This window comes from Perca fluviatilis, chromosome 7 (assembly GCF_010015445.1).
Source record: "Perca fluviatilis chromosome 7, GENO_Pfluv_1.0, whole genome shotgun sequence".
Lineage (NCBI taxonomy): Eukaryota > Metazoa > Chordata > Actinopteri > Perciformes > Percidae > Perca > Perca fluviatilis.
Genome location: NC_053118.1, coordinates 22,377,307 through 22,395,067, shown reverse-complemented (window position 1 = coordinate 22,395,067; position 17,761 = coordinate 22,377,307). Strand labels below are relative to the sequence as shown.

At 40.5% G+C, this 17,761-nt stretch overlaps 1 protein-coding gene across 1 annotated transcript in view; it reads left to right on the top strand.

The window, feature by feature from the left end:
• The first annotated feature begins 379 nt into the window (after positions 1 to 379).
• The window catches only part of itga10 (integrin, alpha 10), a 28,356-nt gene continuing 10,974 nt past the window's right edge, over positions 380 to 17,761 (top strand). Inside the window, exons 1-7 of the mRNA XM_039805189.1 lie at positions 380 to 1,280; positions 7,816 to 7,927; positions 8,125 to 8,234; positions 8,309 to 8,397; positions 12,005 to 12,119; positions 12,231 to 12,358; positions 13,014 to 13,162. Coding sequence (XP_039661123.1) covers positions 1,229 to 1,280; positions 7,816 to 7,927; positions 8,125 to 8,234; positions 8,309 to 8,397; positions 12,005 to 12,119; positions 12,231 to 12,358; positions 13,014 to 13,162 — 755 coding nt within the window. The 5' untranslated portion in view covers positions 380 to 1,228. The remainder of the gene's footprint in view (positions 1,281 to 7,815; positions 7,928 to 8,124; positions 8,235 to 8,308; positions 8,398 to 12,004; positions 12,120 to 12,230; positions 12,359 to 13,013; positions 13,163 to 17,761) is intronic.

Sequence of the window (17,761 nt, the reverse complement as noted above, 5' to 3'; positions counted from 1 at the left end):
TTATAAACATGTATAACTGCACATGACTAATTAAACTAAAGCTTGTGGCTTAGTGAAAATTGAAACATGGTAACATTGGATTTTCCAAAACCTGGCAACCCAAAAGTTGATCTTATCAATGACTTATTAACTGATCTAAATTATTTATTAACCAATAGCCAACAATGATAGCATATAAACCCGTTATAAAGGGTACTTTATTAGAAAGTGGTACGCTACTTTGTTTCAGTTTTTAGTTATTTTCCACAAAGTTGGAGATCTTATGTGTGAATGGCAGTTCAAAGAAAAAAAATAAGCAAGTCAGAGGTGACCTGAAATATTTGACAGAGAGAAATCGTCGGAGCATGTTTTAAAAAGAAAGAGAGGGAGAGAGAAATGTGGGTTTGAGGTTTGTCAATGTGAACCAGTTGCTCAGAGAGGACTGGTGGGAGGGAGGGGAGCTCTGAGGATAAATGCGCTCTTTCATTTCAAAGTGAAAGAAATCCGTTACTAGAGGCACACAGACTATTTACATCGACAGAAACTCCCGACAAACAACCGATTTGCTGTTAATGTGAGAAAATCAGCGGAGATAATCATGGATAACAAGTTATCTGAGAAACCTCACCTCAAACTTTTGGCTTGATGAGCGAAGTTTCTGTCTACAGGAGAGCTTGATCTTCAAAGACGCGCTCCGGAGTCAGGAGGGATAAAGCGCGGTGCTGCGAAGACTGTTTGGGAAGGTGTTACACATTAGTAATGGTTTAATCAGTCTGAACTGCGGCCTCTTGTTGGATGGGACAGGTGTAAGATTTTCACGCCCAAAAGCATGGGTCACTGAGGTGTCAATTAAGTTTTTTTCTCTTTATCCTAAAGAGCTTTTCGTGCACTTATAATATAAGTTTCTCCTGTGGTGCCAAATATTCCTACAGGGACTTTAGGAAACGCAAAAATCACGGACAGGAATTCTCGTGTAGAGTAGGTTTCTTTTATTTTCATCTATATTAAATAACTCGAGACTGCTTTTGTAAACCAGCCCGCACACGCACAGCAGACATGCCACTGCAGCACCGTTTGACCGGATTTTACGCATCTCTTGGGGAAAGAGAGAGCTGAAAAAGCGCGTGTGTGTTTATGTGTTTGTGGTGGACACCGATGCACTGCATTTCCAACAGCTCAGGGGACACCACTTTGTAAACAGGGAACAAAAAGAGAAAAATAGAGACTCTGCTTTCATTCGATTTTATAAATGGAGCTGCGTAATTACCTGTTGTGCCTGGACTTCATCCTCCTTCTTAAAGGTAAAAACAACTTTATAGTCATTTTTTAAAAGTCATAATTTGGTTTAGAAGTCCCAAGTTTTAACTGGGTTAACGTGTTGTTTTCTTAAATAAGATGAAAGTACTTAAGGATAACGGGTGAATGAACATGGGGGGGGGCTCATAAAGCTAACTTGTGAACTTTGGAGAACTAAAGTCGACCTCTTGTCCATGATTGATGCCTCTTCACTTCCCAGTTGCTCTCCTGTCCTCCAGCACTGTCTCTCTAGGTGATATGGTCATTAACCTCTACAACTTTTGCACTTTAACAGAGAACATGTGTGAATGATTGTGTCACACGTGCCTCCCTGAGTCCCAAAGAGCTTTATTCTGTGTGACAGTCAGTGACTGACCATGAAGACATTCCTAACATGATTGTGTGCAGGAGAGGAGAGAAGCAGGCATATTAAAACATATGGCCGCACTGCATTTGCCAAACAGATCAAAGGTATAGGAAGTTGTGCATGAGTCCAACAAAGTAATGTTCAAAGTCTGATCCTTGTGTAAATCTATCAGTTATGTCAGTAGTGAGGAAGTATTTCATTCTTGCTGGAGGCCTCCAGCTACCAGAAGATGTTTGGAGCGATCACAGATATTGCATGTATCCTCTGCCAAAAGGTTACTGGTTCATCTCCTCTTACAGCTGACACCTTCTGACTCTGGCAGCTGTGTAACTTGACCCCACCTCGCCATATCAGCCATATCCATAACTTAGAGTTGATGTCTAAAGTTCCCCTAATAAGGCATCTATGCCATGTGTGTTTTCTCCATGGAGCGTGAACATCAGCTCCCTTCATGTACTCATGTTCGTTGTGGCAGAGCAGCCTCACACACCTCATTGAGCCATTCCTGCTGACCAGCAAGAAAAAGACCATTGTTGTCTACCAAGTGTTTATGCAGCTGATAAGCAGAGGTTTAACTGCATGGTTTAATCATAGCATGCAGCCGTGACGCAAAATGATATCAATAGGCTGAGGTATTATGTTGTGCAAGGCATGTTAAGTTTTTACCTGCTCTAAATATCTCTCTCTCACACACACACACACACACACACACACACACACACACACACACACACACACACACACACACACACGCACGCACACGCTGAAGTTAATGTATCGATTGTGCCAAATGTTTACATGTAGACGGAAGAACAATTATCCACCCAGCCAGTTTTCCTGCTATGCTTCTCATCCAGAAGCTGAGGAATGAACAAGGACCACAAATGTATACACTCACATGCATGCGCGCACACGCACACACACACACACACACACACACACACACACACACACACACACACACACACACACACACACACACACACACACACACACATTTTTACACATGCAAACAGCCAAATGTTGCCTGTGGTTAAGTTTTACACATTGCACTCCATTATCAGTTTAAATCATGCATGTACATAAAAAATCATTTCCTTTTTTTTTCTGTGCAACCTTTCATTTAATTTGTACTGTAGCTTATGTGGTCTTATCTTAAGTGTTCCTGCATGTGTGTGAGTTTGTTAGCTTGTGCATGTGTCATACAGGAGCATGTAGGTGAGTAAGTGTGTGTAATGTTAATGGTTTCAGCAGAGCTCCCCTGATGTGGACAGCAGGCATCCCATGCCTGTTACACTCTGTTATGCTTTACTGAGATGCCAAACACAGGTGTGTGTGTTAGTCATTCATAAATTGTTGCTATTATTCTCCCAGCTATCTTCTTATGTTTTTTTTTTTACTCTCCCATTATTTGCTGACTTTCATTACTACTCCCCCTCTTCTTCCACCCCCATTCCCCAGGAGAGGGTGACAAAGATGAGAACAGAACACGAACGAGATAATGGAGAGAAAATCTGTTAAAAGGGGGTGAGAAGAGGTGAAGGAGGGGGATGCATGGGAAACATTATGAGTCGGTTAAATAAAGATGATAGAAACAGACAGTCGAGCATTTCACAGAGGTGCTTTGAGTCAGGGATATAAATTAAAGACACAGAGAAACAGACAAGGAGAAAGGGAAACTTAAATATGTTAGTCCAATTAAAACAACATACATCAATGTCTCTGCATATTTAAGTGCTAGCATATCTCTATAGTTTTCAAAACATTGTAGTGTCAAGTTCAGTTTCTGTGCATAAACATGTATATATAGCCTATATTGCACAATCACAGCCATACACATCCAGCAGCAGTAGTGCCCAGAGCTGAATGTGTGGTTGAGAGAATCTGGACCCAGTTTGGCTTGATAAATGTTTGCCGTCAGTTGTCATGGCGATGGGTGGTCAGACAGGCTGCGGTACAGTGTCATATATAAACCCCAATGAAAATGGAACCAGAGGATGGAGGACAGGACAGGGAAAACAGGGAACGATGGTACAGTTCTGTGGGTTGGGAAGGGAGGGGGCCTTGTGGTAGAGTTACAGTGTGTGTGTTTGTGTGTGTGTGTGTGTGTGTGTGTGTGTGTGTGTGTGTGTGTGTGTGTGTGTGTGTGTGTGTGTTAGGAGAGATGGTAAAAGAAAAGAGCAATTTATGGTTTATGAGAGAATGAGTGAAATAGGAGGATGACAGAGAAAATCAGTAGCAGCGGGTTGTTATCGGAGCCCTGGTTTGTTGTGGAAAGCAATTTGGAATCAGAGAGGGTGGGTGATGGTGCCACAAGAAGAGACAGAAACATTTTACTACACTGTGTATAAAAGCGGTGGTGGGAGAGAAAATGAGAGAATAACTCGTTGCAACAAAGCTCGATAGATTTGTATTCATTCTGGCCATGAAAATGGAAGATTTAGTATTAAGGAATGACTCTGTCCTTGCCTACGCATATTCCCATAGGTGAAGTGTATTAAACATCTGTGTAGAATCAGATAGCCTAGAGATGGAGAAATCTCATCAAAGTCACCGGAGGTTTGGACGTTGAAATATTGGAAGCTCACTCAGATCTGCAAGATATGCAGAAACAAGACGTCTACAGCTGCACTAGCAGCTCTGTGAGGCTCTACTTACATAGGCACAGTGGTGCTTTGAGTTAAATGCTAATGTTGGCATGCTAACTTACGCACAATGACAGTCCTAACATGTTGATGTTAAGCAGGTACAATGTTTACTATGTTCACCATATCAGTTTAACATGCTCTGCAAATTAACACTTAAGTAGCTACTTCTGAGGATGTTGTTTTGATTGCAGGTGTTTGGTCATTAACCAAAGTATTTGACAAATTCAAATTTTTACCTGATCATGGTGCTAAGACAGCAAAAAGATGACTAAAGTTATCACAATCTTATGGAAATCCATCAAATATAAGTTGAGGTATTTCAGTCTGGACCAAACTGGTGGACCCATCTGCTAGCATGACTATAAAACACAAAAAAAAAACATATTTGTAACTGTCCCCTGAGTAAATCTGGGTACAAGGAAAAGAAGAAACTTGGCTGAAAATGCAATGACATTACAATGAAAAACATCTGTATAGAAGAGAAATGAAAGCACAGGTAGAAAGAACATCAGTATGTGAGAAAGGCAGCAGCAGAGATGGAAGAGAAACAGTGAACATATCTAGTTTCTCTGTCAAAACCAAGTGGAATAACCCTCTAGTTGACCGGTCCGAGGTAACTGTCTGCGTGTGTGTCTGTGTGTATTTGTGGGTAAGTATCTGTATACAAGTGTGTGAGTAGCTGGTGTATAATCACAGCAGCAATGTTCGGGTCTTTTTCCCCATCTGGATTACTTCTCTCCAGTGGAATCACTGAGTAGTACAGTAGAAGAGTTACTGGAGATGCCCCTGGATGCTGCTTAATTACATGTCAACTCAAATTTACTTTAAAAAAATCCCCTTTTACAAAACACACCAACACACCCTGCTTTCCATGGTTACAAATAACATTTAGTAGATGCATAAGTGGGACAAGTTAAATATCAACTGTCAAGAGTAGCACAGTGTTTCTGAGACTGAACTAAAAAAATACAACATAATGCTGCTCTTTAATTTAGGTGGAATTGTATATCTGAAGGAAATAGCAAGGAGAGTTTATTTCCTGTCACACTTTGCTGAAACAGGAAATAAATGTGGATTCATTGTTATCGGTCTGTACAGTATACTGTGCATTTTTATACATTTAATACAAAGTTTAATCCAAGTATGAGCCAAACAAAGGGCCTACTTGGTATGAACCTGACATTTCCTCTAGTGCCACTATGACGTTGACATTTGTGGTTTTGAGATAAATGTCTAAATAACTATTGGATGGATTGCCATGACATTTTGTGCACACAGTCATGTCCACCTTAGGATGAATTGTAGTAACTTTTGTGATCACCTGACTTCATCTTGTGTCATCATCTTTGGTTAATGACATTCCCATCGGCCTTACTGTACTTTGCGTTTAGTACAAATGTGAGCATGCTTACCATTAAACTAAGATGGTATACCTGCTAAACATCAGCATATTAGTATTGTTACTGTAAGCATGGTAGCATGCTTAGCATTTAGCTCAAAGCACCGCTAATGCCTCACAGAGCCATTAGCATGGCTGTAGACTCTTAATTTCGTTATCCATTAAAAGTAAATGTTTTATTTGGTCAAAACCTTAATGAAAAAAAAAACAGTTGTGTATCTAGTATTTATGGTTGTTTACATTTCGTTTAAAAGATCTCATGACTTATTGATGGACTTTAGGGTAGAAACAAGAGCCAACTCAGACCTGATGTAGGCAAGGTAACCGACAACTGGAGAAAACTTATGCAACTTGTTTAATTTTAATTACTAACTGTTTCCAGAAAAATTTAAATTCCTGGATCCACAACACCTAATAAATCAATTTACTAATGTGAAGATCTGCAATGCGGCTAACAAAATTACTAATCCTATTTATTATGAATTCTAAAAGGTCATCAGGAAGCTCTTGTTTCATTTGTTCATTCAGTTTCACTTTAATTAACAAAGCAGGAAACATTTAATCTATGTAGGTCTGCCTTTATGTATTTTTTTCTGGTGTTGGAAAACCATAGTTAGACTTTCCCCTTCAGACTGTGAACAAACAAGATGTGTGTTTTTCATTTTGCCAGTTGCAACATGTTTTCATTGCTTCAGTTTACACCTAAATGTTCACAACGTGAATGTGAACTGTCTGACTACCATCTTGTTGCTCTCTGTCTTCCTCTGTCTCCCTCACCCCTCTCTCTCTCTTGTATGAAGGGCAGGCTTGTGTGTCACAACAGGGGGCTTACTATACTCCATCGTTTTTCTAACCCACACCCTTCCCTGCCTTGCCTCTTCTCTCCCCTCTCCTCTCCCTCTTTCTCCTCAAACTGAACTCCCTTTTTCCTCAAAGGTTGCCTTTGGTCACTATGTTTATCCATCGTTTTCAGTCCCCCTTCTCCCTCCCTCGAATCCCCTCTCCCAAGTCCAAGAGGGGCAATAATAATTTGACTCTGCACTGTAGATGTACGGTTGTTTACATACAGTTTTTAGCTTCCTGTTTTACATGCTCTTACTAGTTTTAACAGCTAATTCATAATGCACTTTATTACTTTCTTGCCGAAAGTTAGATGTTAAGATTGATATATTACGCTCATGTTTTACAATAAATATGAAGTTACTAAAAAGTAGACCGGCACTAAGATGGTGATTTGTGTTTTTTACACTTTTTTATGGGTACATATTAAACAAACGAGATATAACGTGTTATTTTGCGATGCTTCAGATGTGCTGGTAGGCAGATTTTGTTACCTTTGGACAGAGCAAGGCTAGCTGTTTCCCCCTGTTTCCATTCTTTATGCTAAGCTAAGATAGCAAACTTTTGGCTGTAGCTTCATATTTAACAGACTATGAGAGAGGTGTCGATCCTCTCATCTAATTCTCGGCCAAAAGCGAACATTCAGTTTTCCCCTTTTGTGGACAGTTTACCTTGTGTATAGACTGATAAATGAACTTGCAATTTTGACCTTTTACACTTTGACCTGTGTTAGATATTGCTGCTATTAATCCTCCATCTTTCTAACACATTTGTCATACTTGTGTTTTTGGATTGAGAGACAAATAAAGGATTTTGAATTGAATTATTTTCCTTTAAGTTTCTTAAAGGTTGGAAAAATCATCTTATTCCACATTGTCTGTCAGTACCACATCTATATTCTGTGTGAGCTTGTTCCAGTTCTTTGTTTAAGCTATATTATGTTTACACATAATAACATGAGTGAAATATTCAAACCTAGGACTCTATGTTATTTTATGACATCACCATCTCATTAAAAGAAAATATTGTAGATATCTTATGAATCATTTTATATACATTTTCTCAAAAATCAGCCTGGCATATTGGACATCTTTGGAAACTTTGGGATCTTCATTAGAATTTAACATAAAGTTCTGTGGGACTGAACAAAGTTTGGCTGTGCAGCATGAGTTTGTGATGACTGACTCACCTGCCTTTGGGGTTTGGAGGTTAAGGGAATGACAATTAAAAAAAAGTGTTGTCTTTAGGTTTGTGTAATAAATCTTTTCTGTTTTTCTGTCTTTCAGGATTGTGTCAGTGTTTCAATATAGATGTAAAGAATCCGCGAATCTTCACCGGTCCAGAGGATGCTCTGTTTGGCTTCTCTGTTTTACAACATGAAGCAAAGGGAGAGAAATCGTAAGTGTGTGTGTGTGTGTGTGTGTGTGTGTGTGTGTGTGTGTGTGTGTGTGTGTGTGTGTGTGTGTGTGTGTGTGTGTGTGTGTGTGTGTGTGTGTGTGTGTGTGTTGAAAGAGAAACAAATAATTAAACTGTCATAATTCTTACACAAAGAGGATGTGCAATGATGTTTTGATGACTGTTTCATTCTGTTGAAGGATGCTGGTCGGTGCTCCCTGGGACGGCCCGCCCAACAACAGGAAAGGAGATGTGTACAAATGCGTCATAGGAGAGGAGAAGTACTCAAACTGCAGCAAAGTGAACCTAGGTGAGAGAAACAAATATCCTTTACAAATCAACTTTGTGTTACCCAGATGCTACAATAAACTCTCTCTCTCTCAGGTGAGATTGCTCTCCGGAACGTTTCTAAAAACGTGAGGAATTCTCACCTGGGAATGACGCTCACACCAGACTCACCTGATGGCTTCCTGGTATGTAGTTTCAACACTGAGAAACAATATATTTTGCTACATGGCATTTGAGTCAAGTGTGGGAGCCTAAAGGCACTGACACGCCAACACGATTATCGGCCGTCGGACAGTCTGGCGAGGTCGCTGACTCGAGTCTGTTCGGTGTGTTCCGTGCCGTCGTCAGTCGAAGGAGGAGCCATCGGCATCCATTTTGGCGGATTTGACTTGTTGAATCATGAATGAAGCAGTCGGACTCAATGACCAATCTGATTGGTGGAGTGCTAGCCCTTGACTAGCGAATCAATGTTTCTTCCACAAGAAGAAGCCCCAGAGCTGACAACGCCAGTATCTTCTTATTGCTAGCCATCGTATTTCCTTCCGTTCAGCGAGTAATGACAACAACGATCCTTTTTGACTACTATCCAGAGATGGCAAAAGTACTCACTTCTCGTACTCAAGTAGAAGTACAGATACTTGTGTTAAAAAATACTCTGGTAAAAGTAGAAGTACTGATTTAACTTCTTTACTCAAGTAAAAGTAACAAAGTACAGGCTTGGAAATTTACTGAATTCAGTTGTGATTCTGTGAGAATTCACAGATCCAGTTTCTCTTTTTTTAATCTTCCCCTTAACATTTAAAGGAATCTACATGTATGTGTGTGTGCTCAAATATGGATTCTGGAAAGAAAATAAAGGATTAAATATGAATTACTAAACAGACGTTAATTAAGAAGTTCCCCATACTTTAAGAGTTACGCAGCACATTCACCAGGAGGCATTCTTGATGCCTAAACATCTCTCTCAGATAAGGCCAAGGATGATTGAGAATGTCTTGCTGCTTGTCTGCTGAATCTCTGGGATCTCGGTTTTCTTCATTTTCAATCATGTCGTCATCATACTACTATGTGCTAACGTTACCACCATCAAGCCGCAATGATTTGCCACAAATGAATGACGCCAAATCTGTCGAGTCGTCTTGTAGTGGTGCGTCAAGTGCAACGTAGGCTACAGTATATTCCCATCCAATTAGATCCAATTAGATTGTATTCGGTATTGATGACGCAAAAAATAATAACGGTAACTCCAGTGAAATTATTTGAAACTTGTTAGTTAGGACTAGATTAGGACTGTATTTAAAGCTGATTCTGGTTTCCAACTTTGTCCCAGGTGTGTCTGTTAAAACACGGACAGAGACAACTTCTCTCTTTTGATGCTTTAATAAGATCAAGCAACGTGCAACCTAGCTAACAGGTGAAGAACACAAACAACAAAATCACTAGCTTACTTTAAATTTGCAAGGAATATAGACCCATACAACAACAGGCTTAAATGGATGGAAATTAGCCCTTGGCTACAATCCGGCATGTTTACATGCATGTATTCCATGTTTGTTCATTAACATGCACTGTCCCAATCAAATAAATTAACTGACAACATAAGTTATACGACTTACAGTACTCAAGGACGCACACACACAATCTAACTGATTATCCTTTTTTCTCCGTGTGGCTCGCGGTGTGAGGCGCGTGTCCACGCTATTTTCCGCATGCACTCCTGCACAATCACTCCTGATAGACGACCTTTTGTACAAAACTAAAGTAACGAGCCAATTTTCTAAAATGTAAGGAGTAGAAAGTACCGGCATTCGTGTTAAAATGTAAGGAGTAAAAGTCAAAAGTTGCCACAAAAATAAATAGTAAAGTAAAGTAAAAATATCTGAAAAATCTACTTGAGTACAGTAACGAAGTATTTGTACTTCGTTACTTCCCATCTCTGCTACTATCAACACTGATGAAAACAATGACTGACGACAGCGTGCTCTGTGTTTACTGGGTCTAGAGAGATGTTCCGTCTTTTCAGATTAGCGCTGCCTGCTGTTATGGAGACATATTACGTCTAGCGTACGCGCAGAATGTACGCTCAAGTCGGCGTCGCTTCGGTGTGATACGAGTCACTTTTTTGAGAGACGGGAGCCGACTGATCAGTCCGACTGCCTTTTCTGCTGACGGTCGGCTGTCGGATTGGTGTGTCAGAGCCTTAAAGGGATGTGGTGAGACCAGGTTGTTTGTTTGACAGAATTTTTAATGAATCATCTCCGTTGGTGTGATGTGACCATGTGCGGTTCACTGATCCACCACTCTGAATACCTTTTTGAAGATTTATATGCACATTTACAAAGTAAAACACATAGACTGAACTGAGACCATGCTTTCAATGCATAGGCATAATATTGTAATTACAAGTTGTGAGGCTATGCCTGCCTTCCTCTAGCTGATCTCTGTATTGTTTTTGTGATATTGTAGGAGGTACAAAAGTTTTTGTTCTCAAATCCAAGTGAAATCTCAGAGCAGTCAAGTGCAAGTCCTCATTTTTGTGACTTAAGTCTAACTCAAGTCTGAGTGTCATATATTAAGTCTTCAACTCTGATACACACATCTCGCTGTTGCTCTCCAATTTCTCCAGTTTTGAGGCTTCTGGTTTGCAGAGGAACACACTTGTGCCTGGGCCAGCAAGCAGAAGTGTATGTGTTTTGTATGTGAGTTACTGTGTGTGTGTGTGTGTGTGTGTGTGTGTGTGTGTGTGTGTGTGTGTGTGTGTGTGTGTGTGTGTGTGTGTGTGTGTGTGTGTGTGTGTGTGTGTGTGTGTGTGTGTGTGTGTGTATGTGTGTGTGTGTGTGTGTGTATGTGTGTTAAGCAAGTGTGCTTGCGTGTTTTGGTGTCTGCCAGGTTTTTACTGCTACTCCGGGTGTGGAGTCGAGTACAGTTCACGAACGCGATCCAGCTTAGCCCATTTAATGTGTGTGTGTTTATCTAAACCCCAGTGGTCAGGTCTATAACAGGATCGGAATGCGTCTCCGGCCCTTTGTTAATGACAGACCTACCAAAAGCCATAGCACCTCTCTCGCTTTTCTCCGTCCTCTCCCTCCTTCCTTTCTCTCATCCCTCTCTCCATCCCTTTTTCTCTGCCTGTCTGTGTGCCTGAGGAGAAACCCTTCTATAATGACAGGGCGAGCAAAACCAGGATGTTTCTCTTTCTCTCATTCTCCCCCCATTTCACTCCGTTTTCGGTCTTTCTCTTTTGTCTCTCTGCTGAATTCACGAGTTTCTCTTTTATCTCCTCTTTCTGCACTTTCCCCCTTATTCCTCCCTCTTGGTATGAAAGCCAAATAAACGGCATGCTTTGAAGACAGAAATATTTTTATATGATGCCCCTAACCCACATTCACCCCCCTACATTTAGCACAATCAGATTTAAATTGCTCTTGTGTTCCAGCTCTGTTAAACCACTCATGACAGCAGTGACTGCCAACATGTCAACAATAGTCTCTCTCTCTGCCTCTCCCTCAATTTTCTGTCCCACCAAACCACACTATTGTAGTTTTTCCATGACTTATTCCTTCTCATGACTTGTTTTCTTTTTGTTCCCCGTCGGCCCTCATTTGGTCTTTTCTTCCCTGTTTATTCAGTCACCCGACCACATTTGTGTTCAAACCCTTTGATAACGACCCCCAAAAAAACACCTACAGGTCTTGTGAGCGGAACACTTGAAAATATAAACTGCTTTCATTGACTGTAGATGCTCCTAAAATTGCTTCACCTGTAAGACAGATGCTGATGTGTGCTTGACAGGCATGTGCCCCTCTGTGGTCTCAAGAGTGTGGTACGTCTATGTTCAGCACTGGCATCTGTGCCTCTGTCAGCGATGACCTAGAACCAAGAGGGACCATTGCTCCAACAGCGCAAAGTAAACACACACACACACACACACACACACACACATTTAGGCAGAGCAACATGCTGCACAGGCCTGCTTTAGCCAACAAAATATTTCTTTTTTAATACACACATGTGACAGGGTGCTCCACATACATGGACATTGTGATCGTGCTGGATGGTTCTAACAGTATCTACCCCTGGTACGAGGTCCAGAACTTCCTCAGCAACATCCTCAGCAAGTTCCACATCAGCTTGGACCAGATGCAGGTAACAGTGCAAGTCAATGTGTATTTGCACTGCCTACAAATATTATTTACATTAGTAATGGAAACTTGTGGGTTTGAATTTTGAGTGAGTCTCCCATTTAAATCTCTGGAACCCCTTAGCTGTTGCCCAGATGAGTAAGACAAGCTAGTCCCTTGAGTGAAAACATGCACAGAGTGACACATGCAAAGATCCAGTTTGGCATAGTGACCAGAATGAATTGCTTTTGTAATATAAAGGGACGTGAGCCGAGCTAGCTTGAGGTTCAGGAGGAATGGAAGTCTGAGGGGGGATCTCGGGATGTGATTCTAAGCTAAACAACAAGAGGAGTGAGAGGGGGTTTGGGGTTTGAAAAGGGAGGGTAGGGGGTAGCAGGCAACGTGAGGTGAAGAGGAAATACCTCGGGTTTTTGAATGAATTCAAAAATTCCCCAAGTTCACTGTTTGCTTTAAGAACAGGATTGGTACTTAAAGAGATAGTTCACCCCTGAAACAAGAGTCTCAGATGTTGCTTTCCACAACCATACGTGCCAGCACGACCATGAACATGTGGCATTGTTGAAATACTTCTGTGTGTGTGTGTGTGTGTGTGTGTGTTTGTGTCTGTGTGTGTATGTGTGTGTGTGTGTGTGTGTGTGTGTGTGCGCGCGCACATTCAGGTTGGTATACTGCAGTATGGTGAGGTAGCAGTCCACGAGTGGTCTCTGAAGGACTACCAGACCACACAGGAGGTGGTGGAGGCCGCCAAGAACATCAGCAGACAGGAGGGACGAGAGACGCGCACTGCATACGCCATCCACACGGCCTGGTAGGCCTGTCATTCACTGTTACTTCACTTCTACTGGCTGATGTTCTTTGTACTGAAACATACTGTAGATTTGGCTGGCTAACTGGAAACTGTCTGGCTGTTTAGATTTTGGTATAGCATTCTTAGGGTTTTTCTCTCTAAATATATCACTGTATAATTTGTAGTTATAATGACAATCAGGTCTATTTTTTCTAGTCTGTTCTTTCGAATAATATGCTCCAGTGTGATCCCATCAGGCTGCTTTTGATTAACAGCAAGATGTCATACAAGGATTAGATTAAATATTGGGTATATAAAGCTGCTCCAATTAATATTTAGATTTTACATGAAATTACTTCACAATGTGAAAGGAGTCAATCATAGTGGCAAACTCTTTAGGATCTTTCAGCTCATTGTTTTGGTTTGATATCCTGCTACTTTACTGTTTTGGTTCACTCTCACTACTCTCATCAAACACGTTTCCAGCCAGAGCAAAAAACTGATGAACCCATTACACACTACTGCCCAGTATCCGTGAGCTCACAGACAAAGTTAGCAACTAGCTGGTCAACGTAGTTGAGCATTTAGCAGCAAAAGAGAAAGATATTTCCATCAGAAGTTGGTGGAGACTATAGACTGTAAAAATAGTGGATGTAACATTAGTGACATCACCCATTGGTTTGTGGACTGCCGTTTTGAAGCTAGCTGAACACAATGTCTCTAAATTAATGATTATGTTGCTTTGTGTTTGCTGGATGAGTAAATAAGCAACTGTTTGCTTAGTGTTGTGTTAACAGTTTGTCATGCCCGCCCCCCAAAGTGACCAAAAAAAAAATCAATTAATGCAGGTTTAAAGAATGTTGTTTAAGCTAACGTTTTTTTGGAGCATGTGCAAGTGACTGAACAGAGATTTAGAAATGATAAAATCCTGACTATCTTTAAAATACACTCCTTTAACTGTATTGCTGCCCAGTTAGGTTTATGATTTTTCTTATAAAGCACATTGGGGGTATTTAAGCTGGTAACCCAAGTCTAAAGAAACAGCTCTATAGGTTGAGGGTCAGCGACTAAGTGAAAATCTCAGTCTTAAAATATCTTTTTCTTTTCAAAATAAAATTCCTGCTTTATTAAAGTCATACCCACATGGAGCACCACACCCAGACCCGATGTGTGGCCACAGCTTCCTTTTTGGGATGTGTGTGTCTTGGAGAGGTGTTCCACACGCATGCACGCACGCACGCACGCACACACACACACACACAGGTAATTGGAGAGTTCCTGTTTTCTGGTACATTTAAAGGTAAAAAATGGAGAAGTTTAGGAGAAACATTTAAAAGGTAGTTGAAAAGCAGTGACTGGAAAATGGAGCCAGTAAAAAAGTGTAACTGTGGCATTAAAATACCAGTGACGGGAAATCCAGACACTGCTACTACTACACACTCTCTCTCTGCGCTTTACCTTTCAATGTCACTAATTAACACTAAATAACAGATGGTGAACACCATTAGTAGACTCCTCATTGATCATGACAAAAAAAAGAAATATGAAACTTGTTACTCAGAAGTCTTTTTTAAATCGCTAACGTGAAAGTTCTCTCAGGTCTGTGTGTCAGAGTAAAGAAATTAAACTGGGGTTACAAGTTCTTAAATAGCTTAGGAGTAATTTGATTCCAATAGGAGGTAATAAAAAATAAACTCATGTTTTGGCTGCAAATATACAGCACGTACTCCTGCTCTCACTCACACACACACACACACACACACACACACACACACACACACACACACACACACACACACACACACACACACACACACACACACACACACACACACACACACACACACCTAGACACAGATGGACAGATAGCAGAGCTGGCACTAGGCAGGAAAGTGACGGGCTAGAAAAACAGTCAGATTAGCTGAGCTGGACTAGTCAGCTGCTGGCTCAGCACGGCTGCAGGTGTGGCACAGCCTGACCCAGCCTGGTCAGCCAAGTAGTGCTCCTACAGCTATAATAATACACACACAGACACTTACAGACTGTTAACAGTACATACATGCACAGATAAACACAGACACACCATAAGGGCTCACCATACACTCAAATTCACATACACACATTGTATTACTATTTTTACAAGGGCTGACATTGATGGCATTCATTCCTTGGTTCCCCCCCCTCCCCCTCCCTAATCTTGACCTTTGACCTTTACCCTAACCTTGTCCTTATTATAAACTTAACCCTAAACCCAAGCACTTTGCTAACGTAGCTCCTAAATATATCTGCCTGGAGGTTTTAGATGTTACAGAACTGTACTTGAGACTTGGACTCAAGTCAGACCTAAGTTACAAATTTGAGGACTTGACTTGACTGGGAATTGACTAAGACCAGACTTACTTGAGACTTGACTGTCTGGGACTTTTGGGAAAGATGGCAGAACAAATGGTTGTTTAATTGTTAGGAGAAATAAACCCACCAAATATTCTGTCTGTAACTTGTAGTGTAGTGTTGTGTGTGGAAACAAAGAAACTGGAAAACAATAAAAAGCTAAAAGTAGGTAGATCTCCAAACATGACAAAAGTGAAAATGAGGACAAAACAGCTGGCAATTTAGCTTAACAAGAAATATAAGATATCTCAAACAAGAACTTTTGGCTGATTTCTTACCCCTTTCCTTGTCCTTTTGTTGTTTCTTTTAGTTTTAATACTTTTTTTCTCCTTAGCATTTCTAGGTAGCACTTTGAGACTTGCTTAAATATAAAGTGCGTTACAAATATAATGTATTATTATTGTTATTACTAACTCTGAGATGAGTTAACTACATTCAAAGACAAGCTCACTTGACTTGACTGTATAGTGTTAGACTTGCCTGATATCAGACAGAATTGTCAATTAATTACACTCCGTTAAGATCTGGAATGTTTGACTTGACTTGAGACTACAAAGCAAAAACATTCAAGCCTCATGTTTTGACCTTGTAAAATCTCACACCAAGAAAGTTTGAAAAATTAAAGAAGAAATTGAATAAGACAGCATAATAATTAAGACAGTGCCATGCAGGCTTTGCATGGCCACACAACTTGAATATTAGTTAATTAACCAATTATGTGTTGAAGGAAAAACCTTCCCGCAGTGTTGTCGGCGTCATGAGACTAATTGCTCACGGCCAAGAAATAGTCCAGCTCATAACCCCCGGTACCACTGTAGTGCATTCTTTTTACACTTTTTTTGTTGTTGTTTGGATTAAACAAACCAGATATAATGCGTTAATTAATGAACTTTAGGGTGCATGTAGGAAAGTTAGACGGAGCCAGGCTAGCTGTTTCCCTTGTTCCCAGTCTTTATGGTAAACTAGGTAGTATCACTCTGCATCTATATAAATAAATATAGATGCTAAATAATGGCAAGAAAGCAAAATAGTGTATTTCCCAACTAATCATTTGAAAGGACTTGGTCTGAGCTTTAAAAATAATTTAACACATTTTCAAAAAGAAAACTTTTAGCAACTTGAGCTCCCAATAGCCAAGCAATAGCCTACGTAAATGTGTGTAGGGAAATAAAATGTAGGCTAAGTTGCTTTGAGTCTGCTTACAATGTGATGTTGACGTGTAAATGATGGTAATGGAGTGCACAGAGGACAGTTTGAATGTAGAGTAGTTGCATGAACATCAAACAGCCTTCTACAAGTGGATTAGCCAATGATTTTTATATTGCTCCACTCGTCTGAGACGCTCCCGCTCACCCACACACTCACAGACAAAAGTACACACACAGACCGCTGCGCTGTGTCATTACCACACTGCTGTGACTCCATAAAATGGCTTGTAAATACAACCAGGCCTCCCAATTAGCTCCACTCACTTTCTCACCTCTTTCATCTCCCCTTCTCTTTTTCTCATCTCGTTTCTTTCATCCTAATGTTTCTGTGCTTCCGTCACTTCATTTTTATTCTTCCTACCCTTCTTACCTGTTTATGTCTGTTTTGTCTCTCCCTCTGCTCTCCTCCACAGCTTTCCTTCCCCTTTTATAACTCCATTCTCTCTTCTCACCAGTTTTATTTCACTGTATATCACACAATATTAATACCACATCAGAGTAGGATTTGCACTTCTCAGTTGTAATATTTGGCTTCATTTTATTGTCTTTTTATCATTCTTTTAATTTGGATTCCCAACCCTTTTCTTTCTGTTACAATTACCTTCACTAGTTTTTTTTTCCTCTACTTTTTCTTTAGTGATTTATTCTATATTTCCAGACTTGTTTACCTGTTTGCCATCTTTCATTTATCATTTTATCCAGTCTTTTACTCATCTATTTGTCCCCATTATTTTTCTTTCACTCCTTTCTTCTCTTTTCTCCTTCCCCTGCACCATATGTAATTTGCAGACTGCATAGGGAAACGGTTGTTTTTAACTCTGCGTTTCTTGCGGGTGACCACAATGTTATATTTAGACGAGGGCTGGAGTTAAGGCCTGTAAATGACTGAGTTCACTTGCAGTGACTACTCTTCCCAGCTCACTGTGTGTGTGTGTGTGTGTGTGTGTGTGTGTGTGTGTGTGTGTGTGTGTGTGTGTGTGTGTGTGTGTGTGTGTGTGTGTGTGTGTGTGTGTGTGTGTGT